Source organism: Mastomys coucha, unplaced genomic scaffold (genome assembly GCF_008632895.1).
Source record: "Mastomys coucha isolate ucsf_1 unplaced genomic scaffold, UCSF_Mcou_1 pScaffold18, whole genome shotgun sequence".
NCBI lineage: Eukaryota > Metazoa > Chordata > Mammalia > Rodentia > Muridae > Mastomys > Mastomys coucha.
In genome coordinates this window covers 67942707-67962350 of record NW_022196900.1, presented here as the reverse complement: position 1 = coordinate 67962350, position 19644 = coordinate 67942707, and the positions used below count along the sequence as shown (strand labels likewise).

Sequence of the window (19644 nt, the reverse complement as noted above, 5' to 3'; positions counted from 1 at the left end):
GCATACCGTGTCACATGAGTGTCTATAAATATATATACAATCTCGGGTGTCACCATCAGAAACATTACCTTGTTTGAAACACGCTCTTTCTTTGACCTATAGCTCAACAATTGAGCTAGACAGTGAGCCCCAGGGGTCCCCTAGTCTCCACCTCCCCAGTACTAGGATTGCAAGAGCATACCACCATGCCCAGCATTTTTTTCATTCTGGGTTTTTAAGAAAGGGTTTCCCTGTGTAGCCTTGGTGTCCTAGTAGTCACTCCTGTAGACCAGGCTGGCATGAACTCAAAGATCCACCTGCTTGTGTCTCTCAAGTGCTGTCATTAAAGCTATGCACCACTGCTCCAAGGGAATCAAACTTAGGCATTCATCATATGAGGCAAGAACTTCACCAAGCCCAGAAAATTTTAACTCACTTGAAAGCTGGCCTGGTAATATGACTGACCTCTGTAGAGTCAGTTGTACAATAAGGTCATACTGTAGAGGGTAGTCACAGAGATCTGCCTGTTTCTGTCTAAGTGATTGAAAGCATGTACTACCATGCCCAGCTTGTCCATTTTCTCCTTTTTACACAAGGTTTTAAGTATGTAGTATTGGCTGACTTGGAACTCATAGAGGTTTCCTACCCGAGGCCTCTTCAGTGCTAGGATTAAAGGCATGTGCCCTACACCCAGGCACTGCCCTCTGACCTTATACACTTGAATGATCTGCGAAGAGCTGGATTCCCCAGTCTACAATGACTTCTTTTAGACTCTCGTATTGCCTCCTAAGAAAATGGTCCACATGCCGAATTGCCTTTTAGAACACAGGTCGTTTGCATGTGGTGGTGCACGGGGGTTACAGGCACTTGAAATTCAGAAGATCAGGACCTTGATTACATGATAGGCTTGGACAACATGAAGCCTAGTCTCAAAAAAAAGTGTACAGTACAAAATGGAAGACTTTTAAGTTCTGCACAGAAAGTGTCATTGTACACATTAGCAGAGAGCAGACAGGCTGCTGCTGCCAGTGTGTGGGTGCAGAGATGGGCAAGCAGGGATTGTCTTTGGGGCTACCCTTTCTTTTTTTTTTTTAAGATTTATTTATTTTGTGTATATGAGTACACTGTAGCTGTACAAATGGTTTTGAGCCACCATGTGGTAGCTGGGATTTGAACTCAGGACCTTCAGAAGAACAGTCAGTGCTCTTACCCGCTGAGCCATCTCTCCAGCCCGGGGCTACCCTTTTAAAGATTTTATGTCTGTGTGTGTATGACGTGGCAGCCCACCCATCACAGCATATCTGTGAAGGTCAGAAGCCAACTCTATGGATGTGGGTTGTGCAGTGTGTCCTGTTACCACTCCGCCATCCCTCCTGCCCTGAGGACTCTGCTGTGTGCTCTTTCCATCAGGTCACCTTGCACTGCTTAGAGAATTGGGTGCTCAGATATAGGGCTAATCTGCTTGTTCACATCTCGGCACAAGGTGAAAGCCTCTTTGGTTTGTGGATAGGTGTTTTTCCTGGAAAATGATGACCATCATAACTGCCTGAGTGACCCCGCAGATCACAGCAGACTGACTGAGCATGTCGCCAAGGCATTCTGCCTTGCCCTTTGCCCCCACCTGAAGCTTTTAAAAGAAGATGGAATGACAAAACTGGGACTCCGGGTGAAACTTGACTCAGATCAGGTAAGATGCATTTTGAGCAGCTTTTGGTTCCATCTAGAGAAATGTCTGTTTTATTTTTGTTTCTTTTATCTGTGTGTTTTCCTGAGTCATTCTCACCTGGCCTACAGCAGTGACATCCTCACCTGCATGCATCTTAAGGCATTACCTTTCTTCTCACTGTAGGGCATGGGAGAAACTGTGAGGTCCTACCACCTGTGATGAGCATGTGTTATCTTTGAGTTTCCCATTCCTGACTATGAGGTACTGATCTACAGCCCCTTCAGGGCAGGTTCCAGGTGTCCCAGTATTGCCTTTCTTGCTCAGCTGGATCAAGCTCCTGCTGACTGCAGTCGACAGTTACCACTGCCTGGGAAGTGTTCTTGCTGCCAGGATGTTCATTTTGCGAGTAGTTTGAGCTGTCTCCCCAACGATTTTCCTGTCATTGGACTTGACAGGATTTTGCTTGTTTTGCTTTTTGTTTTAATTTTTTTTCTTTTTCTTTTTTTTTCTTTTCTTTTCTTTTTTTTTTTTCTTTTTCTTTTTTTTTCTTTTCTTTTCTTTTTTTTTTTTTGAGACAGGGTTTCTCTGTGTAGCCTTGGCTGTCCTGGAACTCACTCTGTAGACCAGGCTGTCCTCGAACTCAGAAATCCACCTGCCTCTGCCTCCCAAGTGCTGGGATTAAAGGTGTGCACCACCACCACCTGGCTTAATGATGTTTTTATGTGCTCTTTGTATTAATAATCCAGTCTTCACCTCCTAAACCCCAGTTCCTCTTCCTAGAATCTCCTGTGTCCCTGCAGGTCCTACTGGTCCTGCATTGGATGCTTACAGTTTGCCAGCTACCATTCTCACCCTCAGTCCTAGTGCTGAGTCATTAGAAATTCACGTGGGAGGGGCTGGAGAGAGGGCTCCTGGAACAGAGTACTGCTGCTCTGCAGAGCACCTTGGTTCAATTCCCAGCACCCACATGGTGGGTGGTTTATAGCCATCCTTAACTCCAGTTCTAGGGGATCTGACAACCTCTTCTGGCCTCCTTGGGCACCAGGCACATATATGTTGCACATCCATACATGCAAACAAAACAGTCACACACACATTTTAAAGAAATAAAAGAATAAAATAAGTTTATTTTTTAAAGAAGAAATGAGTGTGGGCTCTCAGGTCGATATTCCCTCTGACCCAGTAATTAATTCTGCCACAGGAATGCTTCTTTCCTGAGTACTTGCATGGGGGAAAATCTGTCTTTTCATTGCAGAATTTAATTAAATAGCTGACCAGGGCAGGGTAACAGGTTCTGCATCTGGCTTTATTTCCTCACTGAGCATCATCAGCTAGTATTTACTTTCACTTTAGGTCTTGTCCTAAGCTGCACAGGGCTAATCTGGGGCTGGGGATGTAGCTCAGTTTAGAGTGCCTGCCTAGCATGCATGAAGCCCTGGAATTGATCCTCAGTACTACATAAACTGAGCATAGTGGGGTACACTGGTATCTCAGTATTTCAGAGGTGGAGACTGAACAAAAACTTAAGATCATCCTTGAGTACCACAAGTCAAGTTTGAGATGAGAGCTTGTGGAAAAACAACAATAAAACAACAATAACAAAAACCAGGCTGGCAAGATGGCTCAGTGGGTAAAGGCATCCTGCTGTCAAGCTTGACAATTTGTCCCCATAACCCTGACTCCTAAGATTTTCCTCTGATCTCCACATGCATGTCGTGGCACATGTACCATGCATGGTACATGCATGAACCCATACACATACATAAAATGCAGGCTAGAAAAAAACCAGTCTATCTGTGTAACACTCCTGAAGCATCATGCTTCCCTGGAGAGAGGCCCCTCACATGGCACGACTGGATAGCCAGCATTTTCCTGCCAAATTTGTGACCCTCTTGAGGGAAAGGACCTTTGATTTTTGAATTTCTGTTTTCAGTTGCTCAAAACACGGTGCTCGGGTGACTGCTCGGGCAGGAGTTAATTCTGTTTGTTATATTCCTCACTTTAACTTTACAACCAGAGCCTGAACTGTCATCTGACTCACCATTTCTCTTCCCAGGAAACAGACATCAGCACTTTAAGGGCCTAGCCAGAGGTCTCACAGCTATCAAGTGGCCAGGACAGATAGTAGATGGTGACAAACCAATAAAAAGAGGAAGAATTTGTTTGCCCTGTCATTGTGTCTTGGAAAAGGATGTGGTATTTCCTGCTTGGCCTCTTTGGTTCAGCCCTTTACAGAGATCTTCCCTGCCTGGTAACCTGTCATCCCTTTCTCTCTGTGGTAGGTTGGCTATCAAGCAGGGAGCAATGGCCAGCCCCTTCCCTCGCAGTACATGAACGATCTGGACAGTGCCTTGGTGCCTGTCATCCATGGAGGAGCCTGCCAGCTCAGTGAAGGCCCTGTCGTCATGGAACTCATCTTTTATATTCTGGAAAACATCGCATAGATGAGGACTCCATTTTTTCTGTTCAGACCTGTTGCAGCAGCAGTCATATCCAAATCATTTGCACTTTAAAACTGGAAGATTAAGCTTTTTGTTAACACTGTCAGTAGGGAGGGTATGGGGTGGGAGTAGGACTTAGGGGAGAAGGGGTGGGGAGGGTGGTGGGGGACAGATGTTCCATGATTCTAAGTCTTCTATGCATTCTCCAAGAAGACCCGGGCAGCTTCTTACTGCACAACAGATACGCTATCTTTGCAGCTAACTCCCTCCTGTTACCGTCTAGACAAAAATTCTGCTCCTCTCTTATGATTACTTCCGGTCATGTACTCAGATGAATGCTCATATGGGTACCACCATCACCAAGGTCACAGTGGGGGCAGAAAGGAAATAAACAATGAATTGTCACTTTTGCACTTCCTGTACAGAATTGGCATAAAAAGAATGCTATGCTGATCATCTTGGTTACACCCCAGCTGTTTATCAAGGAGAATTCATGTTTAGATTTGTGTTTATTTGCTCAGATTACTAACTGAATCAAACCAAAGGGGTTTCTGGTCTGTTAGCCAAGGAAGGCAACTCAGTATAAACCAGGGCATTTGGACAGAGAAGCTGAGTGACAGCTAGCAAAGGGCACCCAGGGCATTTTTATTTACTATACACTAGAAGTATTTTTAAAAAGCATTTTACTAAAAACTCTTAAAACTTCAGGAAAGTTGTGCATATTAAAAAAAGCATCCTCTTTTCTACAGCCCCACATACACACATGCTCATACGCTGACTTTTCTACAGCCTCGTGTACACATGCTCACACACTAACACTTTGCTCATTTGGTTTGTCAGTGCTTATCTTCCCCCTCCTCTGTTAAATTGAGGTATTTCAGCTTAAGGTAGATACAACACTGCCCCTCACCCCTTTACAGTAAATGTTTCTTCCTTGCCCAAACAGGACTTAAGTCGAGGTCACAGTGTCTGGAGGCTCTAACCGCAGCCTGCCCAGACAGAACCTTTGGGAACCTTTCTTCAACGGAGAACTTTCTAGTCTATGATCAGATACTGCACATAGCTTTAGGCTTGGCTTTATCTCTTTGTGTCATGGAACTTTTTTGTTTGGTTTTAGCAGAAAATACCTCACTTGAGTTTGCATTCTTAGCCAGAGTCACTTGATATCCATCTGCCTTTCAGAGACAGTGGCAAAGCACATTATCACCCATTCAACATGTCCAGTTTCCCTACTGTGTATTTACCCTTCTAGTAATAACTAATATATGCAGCGCACCTTTCAATCTATGCAAATATCTTGCTCCTCAAAATTTCCCTTAGGTTTAGCACCACTGATGTTTCTTGCCTGCACTGATCTTTTACTATGACAGCTGTAAAATGACTTTCTAGTTCCAGCATGCCCTTTCTTTACCAGCTGGAGTTAATCTCAAAACAAACAAGCCCCTCTTTCCTTTGTCCTTTATTTGTGTAGTTTTCATGTTGGTCCTGTGGAATTCTATGGTCTTAGTCTTGTACTCAGGCGATCTCTTCTTTGGTTACGCTGAACACCTTCAGCTGGCTCCTGCATCCTTCTCAAGACTTACTTAGGTTTATTCCTTCCTGTGTAGCCTCCAGAAGCTCCAGGCTAACCTTGCACTGACCCTGCTCCAAGCTTGGAATCACTTTATCTCCAAGCAGGAAACAAAGATCTGGTTCACTGAAGATATATGTGATACTGATTTTTTATTTATTTATTTATTTATTTTTATTTTTGGAGACAGGGTTTCTTTATGTAGTCTTGGGTGTCCTGGACTGGCTGGCTTTGAACACACAGAGATCTGCCTGCCTCTGCCTCCCAAGCACTGGGATTAAAGTTGTGTGCCATCACACTCAGCTTTGTACACTCTTGATTTTCTTTGTTAAATTTATTTTAATCACAGGCCAAATGCATTTTTCCATTTAGTTTGTAATACCCTGCTTGAGGGCAGCTGACACTGATGTCAGTGGAAGCCAGGCTCACACGGGATTTAGGCCCTCTGCAGCAAAAGCAGTTCACTCACAACGCCCCTGGGTTCAGATGCAGACTTGTGGGACAGTGTTAGGTTGCCGCCACCCCTCTCCTACGGTTAGGGCTGAGCTGGCCCTTGGAGGATGTGTGTGTCCATCCTGTGGGTGAGGATTACACTGTATACCCACTCTCCAAAGGTGCTGATGAAAGCCACAGAGACCTAGGACCTGGACCTTTCTCTTAAGACTTGGTACAAAGCTGCAGAAGTGCCCTTTAAAAATCCAGCACAGCACTAACTTTTAAGAACAGAGATGTAAACCATCCGCAGACCTACAACAGGAAGCACCTGAGAGGCACAGTAGTGTTAATATTGAGCTTAGTGTAAATATACCTCAAATGGTGGGCACTTCTGCAGCAGCTGCCCAGTCCTCCTGCCCAGCTAACTGTACCTTGCCTTGGACGTGGATCTTCTAGAACATGCAAGGTTTTTAATCTTCCCATAAAGGAACAAATTCTGGAGCCATACAGAGAGGTCCAGTCTTTTTTTGTTGGTTTTTTCTTTTTCTCCCGAGATAGGGTTTCCCTGGCTGTCCTGGAACTGACTCTGTAGACCAGGCTGGCCTCAGAAATCCGCCTGCCTCTGTCTCCCAAGTGCTGGGATTAAAGGTGTGAGTCACCACTGCCCAGCAGACAGGTCCATTCTTAACTCATAAAATATCCTTTATATATATTAAAATTATCCTGGGAAACTGGGCTTAAGTCACCAAGGATACCCACCTTTTTCTCCTTTTAGCTTTGGTTTTATATAATGTGCACTGAAATTTATCAAGTTAAAAGTTTAAGTGTCACATTCCTAATTAGGCTATGTTTTCTAGATTTAAACCTAAAAGATAAATACAGAGCTTCTATGCTGAAGAGCAGAATTGCACTATTGTTTTTAAAAATTATTGTATGCTTATGAAGTTTATTTGTAGGCATATATTGTATAATGTATTTCCTGGTGTTTGGAAGTGGACTCTCATGTAGCCCAGGCTGGCCTTGAACTCAGACTAGTCAAAGACAACCTTCAATTCCTGATGCTCCTGTCTCTGCTGGGATTATAGGAATATGCTACTATACCTCCCACACTCAAGGTGGTAGAATGCTGGGATTATCTAAGTTCCAGTCTCTGTCTTCTCCATCTACACTGGGTCCTGCTGGAGGGCCCCAAGTTTCAATTAGATTTCTCTATGGCCATCTGAAAGATACTTATGCATTTAATCTATTTCTCTTCTTAAAATTTATTTTATGTGAGTACACTGTTCTCTCTTCAAATACACCAGTAGAGGGCATCAGATCCCATTACAGATGTGAACCATGATGTAGTTGCTGGGAATTGAATTCAGGACTTCTGAAAGAGCTCTCAACTGCTGAGTCATCTCTCCAGCCCCCAAATTTAATATATTTCTAATAAGTAATCTGCTCAGCATTGAGTCTAGAATTAACTGTTTGTGACCGTGGCTTTTATTTTACTAATGCTAAAGTTAAATAACAGTAATGGGATTTTTAAGTCATATTCATTGGACTAAGAAGACTGCTGATGTCCACCTTGGAGGCCAGAGAAGGAAAGAACCAGAAGGAGAGCAGGCATAGGCTTCCTTCCTGTCCGCCTGCGCCAGCCCAGCCACTTTTAATCCTGACCTCATTTAGTGCAAAGATTTTTTAGGGAATGCCACAAGCCTGTGGGGAAAGGTGTAAATAACCAGGAGAGGGACCACACAGGTTCTAGAGTGGTGCTACAGAAGGGACAAGCCACCAATCTTATTTCCTGACTTAAAAATAAACTCTGTATTTTTTAGTTCAGTAATTCAAAGGGATATGCAGTGCAATATTTAAAAAAGGATTTTTGTTGTGCCTGGTTCTGTTCTATTTGTGAATGTTTGGTGACTGTGGTTGATCAAATCTTACAAAATGAGGCTTTATGTGGGCCCTTCCCCCAGTCATGCATTCCTTGGCTACAACAAAGACCTTTTAAGAACCTCAGTCTCTAAGTCCAGTGGGTGGCTTTGTAGGCCTCCCTCAGCCTTGAGGTTGTTTTTCAGTAAGCTGAACAATAAAGTGGACTGAAAGGGATCGAGTTGTAAAAGGGAAATCCCTGAAGTCAAAGAAAACTCGACCTTTTCCAACAGAGGAGCCAAATGAGAAATGCTAGGTCTAACTGGGATCTTTAAGAATAATCCCAGGGACTCTTCAATTCAGCTCTGAGTCAGTAAACTGTAAGGAAGATACAGTGGGACCAAAAACTCTTCAAGTCCTCCCGCTCTGCTTTAGGTTCCTTAATGAAGGCAGAGATCCTTTCATTCCAAATTGTTAAACCTCTTACATATCAAAGTTTGAGAGCTCACATTCAGTAAGTTAAGATTGGCCACAGAGTTCTGGGACATCACTTGTATGCAGTTTCCGCCTTGTTAACCACTAACAGTTTTGATAAGCTCCAGCCCTGTTGTCTTCTACAGTCAGAACAGTTCATCCCTGGGCTGCATATGCAACAGTGTAGTGACCAGCAGCTGAATGTCTTTACTTCATGAAGAGCCTTCACAAATCATCTTGAAGTCAGGCATGGTGGTACATGCTCATGCCTGTAATCCCAACACTGGGAAAGCTAAAGCAGGTGGACTGCTGGGAGTTAAAACCAGCCTAGGATATAGAGTGAGACCCTGCCTCATACAACCAAAAACAAAACAAAACAAAAAAAAAAACAGAATAAAGAATAAATCTGGAGGAATACTTTGGTTAGGGTAATGCTTTAAAATGGAAAAGAGTTGGGATGGTGATTTTTGAAAAATCTAAAATAATACATTTGTGAATATTAACTGTTGCAGCTATCTGTCCCTTCATTTCTGTCCATTCACCACAAAAGCTATAGAACTTGGACACACAGGGATTAGCCAGGTGATCAGCTCAATGACAAGCCTCCTCAAAAGAAGAATGCACAGGTGCAGGATATATGTATTACTGCTTCAGCTTTTAAAGTGACAGGGAAGCTGGGTATGGTGGCACACGCCTTTAATCCCAGCACTCCAGAGGTAGATGGATCTCTGAATTTGAAGCCAGCCTGGTCTACAAAGAGTTTCAGGACTGCCAGAGCTATTACATAGAGAAACCCTGTCACAAAATAAATAAATAAATAAATAAATAAATAAATAAAATAAGGTGACAGAGAGCAGGGCATTTGAAGACTTTGATAGTTAACACTGTTCAGAGTATAAAGTCCCTACAGTGAATTAGATCTAGTTTTAAAATAAAAATGACTACATAAAACTGATAGTTTTTCTTTTTTCCTTTTTTTCTCCCCAATTAACAGTCTTTCATCTTAGGTACATGGACCAAACCAAAGAGACCCTTCCCCTTACTTCCCACCAATAGTACCAAAGTCACTTTCCTGTTCCCGAGTCCTCTGGGAAGCAGAAAGGCTAGTGCAGCAGCTGTCAGGAACAAAGGCACAGGCAGAGGGAAAACAGTCAGCCACTCACTGGCCAGCTGGAGTCACGGAATCCTGTCCCTTCCCTGAACAGGGAATGTTCCGATCACCCTCACGTTCTCCCATCCCTACAGTTACATCTTTGAAAGGCACATCCAGAAATGGTGCAAACGGGGGCTGGGTTAAACTGTACATAATTACTATGCAGAGGTTACGGGACAACAGGACTCTATGGCACAGAGCAATGGGGGTACCCTTGTCTTCACCCACATGGGGGTGTGTGGGTGGGAGGTGTGCGAGAAGCTCCTAAGATGGGGCCTGCTTTCATGAAGGCCCAGGAGAGGCAGCACGAGGAAAGCCCAAGCCACGGTTAGTTAACAGGTCTTTGGTGCGTGTGTAGCAGCATCTCTCATGGACAAAGGCTCTTGCAGCCAGCAGAGCTGGGTCACTGAGCTGGTACCAAGGATGTCCACCTTACAAGGCAAAAGCACAAAGGAAACAAGATTTATTAAAAACCTCTGACAACAGTTAACCTTGAAAAGCTCCCTTCCTGCCCCAAGTCTACTGAGGAACTTTAGAAACAACCCACAAGCACTTCCCAACACTTTTGCATTTAGTCTCCTTCAGCAGGAGAAAATCAAATGCTTTCTTCCCAGAAATGGGTGAAAAGGAAGTTTTAGCAGGGCAACCTACCTCTTCACAGGCCCCTGGGCTCCAGGACCAGCCAGTTCTCAGTGACCATCTGCACGTCCTGGCTGCTCAAAGGCTCCCGAAGTCTCACCTTCACCTCCAGCTTTCCCCCAGTAGGCTTTCTTCCATCCAGAACCTGTGACAGCCACAAACGGACAGTAATTGAGAGGATAGGCTGGGGCAGGTAGGTCTCAGAGCAGCTAAAGTATGCTGGGTGTCCACTTCAGTATAGCCAGCGTGGCCTCCTTCCTGCAGTACAGAAGTGGTGGACTGCTTACTCTCAAGCTCAGTGTCTTATAAATAACCTAGAAATTTGGATAAGTGTCAGTGCTCTGGCTGGAGACGAGAAACCCATTACTCTATCCTGTTTTCCCTTTATCTTCGTAACTCCTAGAATTAACACTGGCTTCAAGGGGCAGCCTTCAGCCCACACACTCACACGTGGCCTACAGAGAAGTGGATGGGTAGCAATCACCAAGTAGAACCCAGGCCATGGTCTCCTCTAGAGCAGATAAGGAAGTAGACGAATACAGCATACTACGAAAGCTTGGGATTTTAACCACCCACAAGGCAATTCAGAATAGGCCCCACTTTACGACATGAGGGAGAGGCAAGCTCTAGCTTTCAAAAGTATTATAAAGGTCTGTCTGGACCTGGCTCTGCCAAGGACAAATTATATGAATCAATAAGTTCCTTCTCCTCTGGCTTGTTCTCCACTTGTCAGAAGCAGGTTTGTTTGTTTGTTTGTTTAAAGATTTATTTATTTTATTTATATGAGCACACTGTTGCTGTCTCAGACACACCAGAAGAGGGCGTCAGATCCCATTACAGATGGTTGTGAGCCACCATGTGGCTGGTGGGAATTGAACTCAGGACCTCTGGAAGAGCAGTGCCCTTAACCACTGAGCCATCTCTCCAGCCCCAGAAGCAGGTATAGAATCTTAAAGCTTCTCATCTTATATAACCCTGTAAGGCCATGGAAACAATTTGTATATGCCACTGATCTAGAAATACTATCTCCATTTCCTGTTGGGAGCTTGTTCTCTGTCCAATGACCCAGCTCAACACAGCCCTAGAACAGACATCTATACCATGCTTAGCACTGGTCGGAATCCTCAAGAGACTTCTCCCAATGTCAGCTCCTACTTCCCACCTGGCTGACTCTGAAAGCTCCTCAGACATTCTGTACTTCTTCCATCTATGATGTGGGAATACCACCCATCCTCAAAGCACACTAACAGACAATTTTAAAATGTCATACAACCCTCAATAGAGTTCCAAGTATATCAGTTCATCTTGGGCCCTACCTCCATGATCTCTCTGATCTCACACTCCTTCTCCAGCCTTTCCAATTTCAGGTGTGCTGTGCCAACCAGCTTGTCACTTCTGAAAAAGGATCTGGGAAGGCAAGAAGCAGAGGATTAGACTGGGCAGAGGGCAGGGATGAACTGACTGAGCTCAGTGCAAGCCAACAGTGGTATGGAGAGCAACAGACGCAGATCTGCCACTTCTTCCCTCCAGCCTTGCTAGTGGGAAGCCTTACCCTTTGTGGAAGATCTCAAATTTGATTCCTTTGCTCTGGATCACCCTCCTAAAGCCTCGGTGATTTCGATTGATGTTTAGTTTGAAAACTTGTTCAAATTCTGCAAGGAGGACAGCAAGCAAGGACAGGGTTAGAATTCTCAGGGAAGTGAAAATGGAAGCCCAGGGCAATCTTCCTCTCTGGATCTCAATGCCTTCAATTCAGGCTATAAGCCACCAAAGGCAGAACATGTAGGTTCTGGCCTTGTAAACAGTTCGGTGCCCTGAGACATAGATTATATATTGGAAAGGACTTGGAATCTGAAGTATAAATTCCTAGATTTAAATACATGCCCTCCCAGGCCCCCAACACACATTTAAGATAGGGTCTTACTATGTAGCCCTGGCTGGCCTAGAACTCACTATATTGACCACATTGGTATTAGGTTTGCTGTGATCCTTTTCCTATGCCTTCAAAATTGTGAGAGTATAACAAACGCAGCCTTCAAGTCCATTTTTAACAGTTCTTGGCTGTGAACCCCCACACAAATCCCTTTACTCAACTAACCTCAAGCTTCAGGATTTGTATTGCTTTTTCTTACGGTCTTCATACTTTTTTTTCAGGTGTGGTGGCACACAACTTTAATCCTAGCACTCAAGAAACAGAGATGTATGGATCTCTGTGAGTTTCGTGCCATACAGAGCTAAAAGCTACATACTGAGATACTGTTTCAAAAAAACTTTAAAAAGACCTTTATTATTTTGAACTGTGTATATGTATGTACATGTGTGCGCAGGTGCCTATGAGAGCCAGAGGAATGGTGTCCCTGTGGGTGTGTACCCCTGATGTGGGTGCTGGGAACCAAGAGCAGGTCTTCTGCAGAAGCATTGTACTGCCAACCACCGAGCCCAATCCAAGCCCTATTCCTCAGCTTTCACAATTATGTAAGACAACTATTAATAATAACCTGCCTTTCTTTTTAGTTGGGTGAACCAAATAAGACAGTAAATTTTAAACACTAGAAATTGGGCTGTCCAGACAGGATGTGAGAGCAGAAATGGGAATATATCCACTCACCTGGAGAGTTGGTATTTTTTACCACAGCTGTTTTGCTTTTTTGAGCCTGGTCCTATAGCAGAGAGATGAGAGAAGTTGAGATAGCTCAAAAAACATGTGTTTAAGCACAACACTTTGGCTGAGTCAGAAGCACAGAAAGCAACCCAGAAAGCAAGAAATGAGCCAGAGTGTCTTCATTCCCTATGGTAATGCCTATCAAAGATGGAGACAAATTAGGCAATACTGCGGTTCAGAGAATCCCAACCCTATCAGAACCTTACCGAGTTAGGGTAGTGAAACTCAAACCGTACAAAAGCATCCAAGTCTTCCGGAGTCACTCCTGTAAGGAAAAGAAGGGAGTCAGATCAGAAAGAATAGCCAGAGTTTGGTGAGTACCTGGGCAAGGACATCCTTCAACAAGGTTACCTGGTGGGGCTGGGAGGTTCATTCCCCGGACGATGATGAGATGCATTTCTGTGCTGTTGAGTTCTGAGAAGATCCTACAGAGTGAAGAGTGCAGAGGATGAGACAGAAGATAAAGGGAGCACAGCTGCAGGTAGAGCCATGCTGGCTGTCCTTGCTGTCCTTGGTCTCTGACCCCTGCAACCCTGAGCTCCTCTCTGAAGGCAGCACGGCCAACTCCCCCACCCCAATACCCATGATGCTGGGATGTCTCACTAAAGACTGAAGAGTCTCCAGGCTCTGCTCCAAAACCTTTTCCCTCCCTACCCCTGGACAGAGCCAGTTTCCCTTAGGCATTGGCACCTCACAGTCTGGAATGTCTTCAACTCAAAGTGATGACTAGGAGGGTCAAGGCCCTGGGCTTGGGCTAGCTGCAGGATCTCAAGCTGTTTCTTTCGGTCCTCAGCAAGCTTCTCAAACCTGCCCGGGATGGATAACCAAGTCAGCAAGGTAGGATTTATTATCTGATGCCTACCCAACAAGCCTAGCACAGCCCTGGCACTTACCGAGTAGTCTCAGCCACATTACCCTGGTGCATGAACTGCTTGGAGAATAGCAGGCACTTCTAGAAACAGAAGCCCAGAGTAACTACCAGAGCAGAGCTTGCCAAGGATAGCATTCAAGGCCTGACATCTCAGTTCCACACAGTCCTCTTTAGCCTCACCTCTTCTCCTATAAAACATATTCCTAGGACACACTTCCTAACGCTCAACACACTTTCTTGCTTATGTGTGTTTTTCAGTATGAGACAGGGTCTCAGCTGCATGGCCCAGGCAGAACTGGAACTCATGGCAACTCTCCTGCCCTGCCTTCCAAGTGCTGTTTGTTATTGCAGGTGTGTCGTACCCACCATGCCTGGCTCTACCTATACTTTGTTGCTTGTCTTGAGGATAGCCATTTCCCAAAAATTCATTTATCAAACTCCTTCCATGAAAACAGTTCTAGAACATCATGGAACAGAGCAAGACCCCATTTCAAAGATCAATCACCACAAATTCAACATGTACCTTAGAATACTGTCTTCTCAGGCAGGCAGCACATCAGATCAGTTCCCTCCCACAAAATTCATTCCCTATCACTCTGATTTCATAGCCACATAAGAAAAGGGGGCTAGAGAGATAGATGGCTCACTGGTTAAGAGCACTTGTTGCTCTTTTGGAGGACCTGCATTTGGTTCCCAGTGCCAATGTGGTGGCTCACAAGCACCTGTAACTCCAATCTCTTGTTCTGACCTCCATGGGCACAAGGCACACATATGATATATATACACATACATGTAGGTAAAACATGCATGTAAAAAAAAACCTGAAGTAAAATTAAAAGGGATAGCTCCATACATTACACCAGTGAGAAAGAACAGTTAGGCCACTGACCTCATGCTGCTCCTGGAGCATTTTCTGTAGCTGAGCATACACCTCCTCAGCCTTCTGGGAGAGTCGCAGATCCTCATGGTGAATAAGGATGAAGTCCCCCTCTTCATCTGTCAAGGGTGAAGGCACCTGCCCGGATCATAAGGCCCCTCGGGCCCCAAGAGTCAAATTACACCTTTACTGAGCCCAAGACACACAAGAATCCATGCTATACTTTTTTTTTCAACTGCCACTCACCTCCAATGACATTCACTGCCTCCCATTCTATCCCTGGCTCTGCTTCTACTAGACTGGCCCTGCTGTGTTACCTGTGACCACAGGTAACACATTCCTTTCTCCTTCTAGCTCCCTAATGGTCTGTCCTAAGGCTACAAGAGAGAGACAAGCAAAGGCTCCTTCCCTCCCTCCATCCAGCAGTCACTCCAGTTCAGCCACATCCACCACCCCCACCTCTGTGCCCGAGGCAGCCTCCTGCTTAATTAGGTGGGACTCACCTTGGAGAGGTCGATGGGTTGACCAGCTCGGGCCTGGATGATCTGAGCTTCAAGACTTTTAGCTACGCGTAAATGGGATTTGGCCTGCTCCAGATCCTGCCTGCGCTTGGCTTGCAGAGCTGCTCGCTGGTATTGTAGTTTCCGAGCCTCCAGCAGTGTCACCTGCTCCCGAGCTAAAAGAAGAGGCACAATGGTTGGGGCCATGCCTATCTCACTGGACTACCACTCCTCTGTCTTATTTGTCCCCAAATTACCAGATGGACTCAGTGACTCCTTAGAACTTGAAGCCTTGGGCTCAGTCAGAAGATGGGATGAAGGGACCAGAGGTTGTGCTGGCTTCTTGGCCAATGGGGCCTGTGCCGGAGTGTCACTCTGCAGGTGGCACCCAGTTAGGAGGCTATCAAATAGTCATCATTCCCCATGCTTACACTTGGGCTACCTCCTTAATGTTTCACCCATTCACTGTATGACCTTAGTGGAGTAGCTTTACCTCCAGAGCCCTACAGCCCAAAGACAGAACCATCAAAAGCTTCCTAGCCTAACTTCCTCAGCAGGAAACATCACAGTAATAAAGACAGTTTGAGTTTTGGGGGTCAAAAATACCCTGGTCTCAATTCTAGTTCTGTCTCTGGAAATTTTTGTCTCTATAATGGAAGAAAGGATCTCTATTTTATGAGGTTAATATATAGTAGTGTTTGGGTTTGCTCCTTATCTGCTGTCATCCTTTACCTCCCCCCACCCCCTTACAATCAAGCCCTGAAGTCCTGGGCCCATAGCCAAACCTCTTCATCTTCATCTACCAGAGCTGTATCTTCTGAGGCCAGTTTCTGGGCAGTTGCCAAAGTTGCTGCCACTGAATCCTCCTCAGTACCTTTTCTGGGCTCCAGGCTAGGGATGGGAGGAAATCCTGAGACAGAATGGAGAGAGGGCAAGGTGGCAGCATTAAGGACACATGAGCCTGCTGTGGGTCTTGCCTGGCTCTGGAATAGGTAACTCTCACAAGGTGGAAGTACACACATAAGACACTTCTTTCTCCATTCTTGCTCAGAAACCTCATAAGGTCCAAACATCACCCACCTGGTGGAACAGGTAACTCGGCAAAGTCAACTTTCTGTCCTGCTTGATGAGTTCGAACAGCATCCTGATATTGCTACATGGGAAGAAGAGATTTCTAGCAGTCTGCAGACTCTGTGCCCTCACTGCAGAGGCTGAGAGAGAGGAGATAGGGGAAAACTGCAGCCCTAGAAGAAAAGGAGTCCCAAAGCAACAACAACTCCATAAACAGACAAAGAATAGAGACCAGGGATCATAGGGAAAGCAGACAGGCAGGGAAAAGCAAGGATAAGCTAACATAGGATAGGGGCTACACAGCAATGGGTTTACCTTGGCAATGCGATCGTGCATCCTGGCCTTGCGCTCATCCCCTTTGGCCCGGGCCTGGACACCTGCCTCACGATACCTGTTCAACCTTTGCTGTAAAGCATCCAGCACTGTTTTTGGCTCTGCAGGGGCCACTATGAAGGTGATAAAGAGAGACTATCAGCTCATGCTGCCCCTTCCCAGGCCCCAACTCCACTCTCCCATTGTGAAGTCCTACCTGGGGTGGCTGGGAGGTCAGAGGTCATCACTGGTTGCATTTGCTCTACTGCTGGGGACAGGACATGGGTTGCTGTGGAGGCCTTAGAAGCCTGGGGGAGGGCTTTCAGATCTGAAAATCCAAATAGCAGGGTAGGCAGAGTACCTGGCCAACTCCATACCTCACAACCCTTCCTAATCCCAGCCTAGGTAGATACCCCCATTATTTGACTGACCCTCAGGTGCTGGGGGCATGCCACTCAGGTCCACAGGCTGCCCCTTTTCCAGGGCCTCTAGGACAGTACCAAATCTCTGAAGAAGAAAAGTCACAGGCATGAGCCAAGGAGCTCCAAGAGCATGGCCTGAAACAACTCGTGAGTCCACTCTCACCTGGTGTTGTGTGACCTCTTCTCTGAGTCTTTGCTTCCCCATCTACTAAATGAAAGCAGAATGCCATACCTTTCCAATCCTCATGAGCTCCCGAGCACGATCTACATCTCCAGCCCGCTTGGCATTTAGAGCAGCTGCTTTGTACTCTCTCTGTCGGGCTAACAGCAGGGCTTGTGGGTCTGGGTCTGAATCAGGCAAGGGAGCAACGGCAGGAAGGCTGGACTCAGGTTGGGAAAGGTTACCTACATAAAACACAGGGTCCCCAGAGAACTCAGCTCGATGGTCAAAGGAGGAAGGTCAAGGCCCAGTCTTACTGGTCTAGGAGTTCTTGGAGCCATGATAGGCAGGCAGATGGGGTAGGCAGGCTATGGGAACCAGAAATAATATGTCTTCAGATACCTGGATCCACGGCACAGGGACCTGGAGAGTCTATATCAGAGTTCTTCTTGTCCCTTTCCTGGGGGGCTGGGGGCCTTTTGCCCAAGGCCACTGGAGGTGGAATCTCATCCTCACAGATCTTCCCACCTTTCCTCACAGTGGCAAGCTGGGACTCCAGAGTCTAATGGAAGGAATTAGACTTATAACCCGGGAAGCTACCTGGGCCTGGGCCTTGCTGAAAGACAGGCCACCGATGACAGTGTTTATCATGCCAGTGTGGCCTTCCCTTTACTATCACCTGACCCACAGTCTCACTCACCTTCAGGCCTCGTTCACAGCGCCGGGCTTTGGCAGCTTCACCAGCCTCCTTGGCACTGGCTGCAGCCTCTCGGTAGTTACGGATCCGTTCCTCCAGCAAAGCCTGCAGCCCCCGAGGCCCTCCAGCCTGCAGATACTTCAGCTCAGGGCTGGGCCTCTCCACAGCCAGCTAGGCCCTTGCCATTCTCTCTCTGTGAGGAAGCTACCCCAGAAGATGGATCTCTGGGACTCCAGGAGAAAGAAGTGCCTAAGCCCCAAGTATGAGGCAAAGACCCACAAGAGAGGCCAGACATTGTCAGGCAAACGGAGGCTCCGAAAAATCAGGAGAGGCCAGGAAATGTTTCCAGGAGTGCCCTGGAACAGGAAGGCCTTTGAAGGCAGCCAGCTATGGAAGTCTCTCATGCTTGTCTTCTCTATGGGGAGTACTAGTTATAAGGCAACCTTGCTGTCTGAGCCATGCTACATGCATAGTGTACATGTACACACAGACATCAAAGGCACATTAGGGCCCTCTGCAAAAACCTACCTGAGCCACTGCAGGTAATGCCTGTTGGCAGGCTGTCTGTTCTACAGGTTGTTCAGTGTTGTCCCACGTCTTCTCCTCAGACAGGTCTGGGCTTGCTGCCTCACTGCCATCCAGCAGCCCAGTTTCTTCATCTTCACCCAGGACCTCCTGCAGCTCTGTCTGGAAAACAGTCCAAAAACTCTGGGTACCTCATGGCCACATCATGATGGAAAAAAGTTAAGGCCCCTCTTCCCATTTAATATTTCTCAATGCCAAATCCTCAGTACTATCAGGTCTTTAATCTAACCAAGGGAAACCTTGAAAAAATAAAAATTTGAGAATTCCAAACTGCAGATCTCAGACCCAAAGTCCAAACAGACAAATCTCTCACTGTAAAGTCACGAGGACAGGCCTGGGAAGGGACAAGGAGGGATAAACCCCAATCTCCCTTAATAGCGCTCTCTCTCGACACCAGCCTGGCAAACATACCAGGAGGTCTGCATCTTCCTCCAGCCCTTCCTCTCCCTCCTCCTCTTCCACATCTCGCATACAGTCTGCTGCCAACTTCTCAATGTGGGCCATGGGCAGTGGAGCTGAGGAAAGAGTCACAGATGGTCATGGCGACTCAAGTAAGGTACTGGATAATAAATGGACAATCTTTAATTCCCTGTATTAGTTACTATACCAGGCAGAAATCCCTCTTCCCAACTCAGAAAGGTACTCTCCTTTCACACCCAGCTCAAAAGACCCTTGCTATGGATGCCACCTTCCTGGGTTCTCCAGCAAGTAACAAGTTGCTCCTTTTCCTGCATTTCTGTGTGTAGGTAAAGTAACTATACACTGCTCCACTATGCCTTCCACATCTGTAAATGGGTCTACTCAAGGGTCACAATTCTGCAAGATGAATAACAACATTATCCACATTTTCTATACTGAGTAAACTGAGACACAGTGACATCTTTTTCCCAACTCACAATCTCATTAAGTGGCAATATCCAAACCCAGAGCGGGGCTAGAGTAGTGAGCCCTTTCCCAGTTATGTCCCTGACTCCAGACATGCAGGCTGCCTCTAAGGGCTCCTGTGAAGAGGAGTATTTAGATCTCTTATTCTGATACCTAAGATTTCGCCCTCTTCCAGGCTGTGAAGGGAGATTTACTTCCTCATTTGATATCATCTCTATTTACTGTGCACACAATTCTGTCAGTGCTATTTTGAGCCCCTACTATATAATGCGAGGCTCTACCTATATAGGACTAAGGCTAGTGATCTGTGTTAGGCTAAAAGATTTGTCCCCAAAGGGGAAGGAGCTCCAAATATAGCCACATAGCTGAACTCTTTTTTTTTTTTTTT

The 19644-nt window shown here is 45.9% G+C and overlaps 2 protein-coding genes across 6 annotated transcripts in view; one reads left to right on the top strand and one right to left on the bottom strand.

Moving 5' to 3' along the window:
- The window catches only part of Zfyve9 (zinc finger FYVE-type containing 9), a 162376-nt gene extending 157823 nt beyond the window's left edge, over window positions 1–4553 (top strand). For all 3 annotated transcript variants that reach the window (XM_031378131.1, XM_031378132.1, XM_031378130.1), the window contains 2 exons: window positions 1490–1666; window positions 3928–4553. In XM_031378131.1, the coding sequence (XP_031233991.1) occupies window positions 1490–1666; window positions 3928–4089 (339 nt within the window). In that variant the 3' untranslated portion in view covers window positions 4090–4553. The remainder of the gene's footprint in view (window positions 1–1489; window positions 1667–3927) is intronic.
- A 4821-nt stretch (window positions 4554–9374) lies between these two features.
- Cc2d1b (coiled-coil and C2 domain containing 1B) overlaps window positions 9375–19644 on the bottom strand; it is a 15006-nt gene continuing 4736 nt past the window's right edge. The window contains exons 4-25 of one of the 3 annotated variants that reach the window (XM_031378137.1): window positions 18783–18886; window positions 18315–18473; window positions 17790–17915; window positions 17492–17651; window positions 17162–17334; window positions 16939–17014; window positions 16725–16835; window positions 16511–16641; window positions 16205–16277; window positions 15910–16034; window positions 15382–15499; window positions 15128–15300; window positions 14637–14762; window positions 13770–13828; window positions 13567–13683; window positions 13228–13301; window positions 13083–13141; window positions 12823–12874; window positions 11767–11866; window positions 11531–11621; window positions 10227–10359; window positions 9375–10006 (exon numbers count right to left, since the gene is read on the bottom strand). In XM_031378137.1, the coding sequence (XP_031233997.1) occupies window positions 10231–10359; window positions 11531–11621; window positions 11767–11866; window positions 12823–12874; window positions 13083–13141; window positions 13228–13301; window positions 13567–13683; window positions 13770–13828; window positions 14637–14762; window positions 15128–15300; window positions 15382–15499; window positions 15910–16034; window positions 16205–16277; window positions 16511–16641; window positions 16725–16835; window positions 16939–17014; window positions 17162–17334; window positions 17492–17651; window positions 17790–17915; window positions 18315–18473; window positions 18783–18886 (2336 nt within the window). In that variant the 3' untranslated portion in view covers window positions 9375–10006; window positions 10227–10230. The remainder of the gene's footprint in view (window positions 10007–10226; window positions 10360–11530; window positions 11622–11766; window positions 11867–12822; window positions 12875–13082; window positions 13142–13227; window positions 13302–13566; window positions 13684–13769; window positions 13829–14636; window positions 14763–15127; window positions 15301–15381; window positions 15500–15909; window positions 16035–16204; window positions 16278–16510; window positions 16642–16724; window positions 16836–16938; window positions 17015–17161; window positions 17335–17491; window positions 17652–17789; window positions 17916–18314; window positions 18474–18782; window positions 18887–19644) is intronic. The other 2 variants (XM_031378138.1, XM_031378139.1) reach the window with 2 other exon arrangements.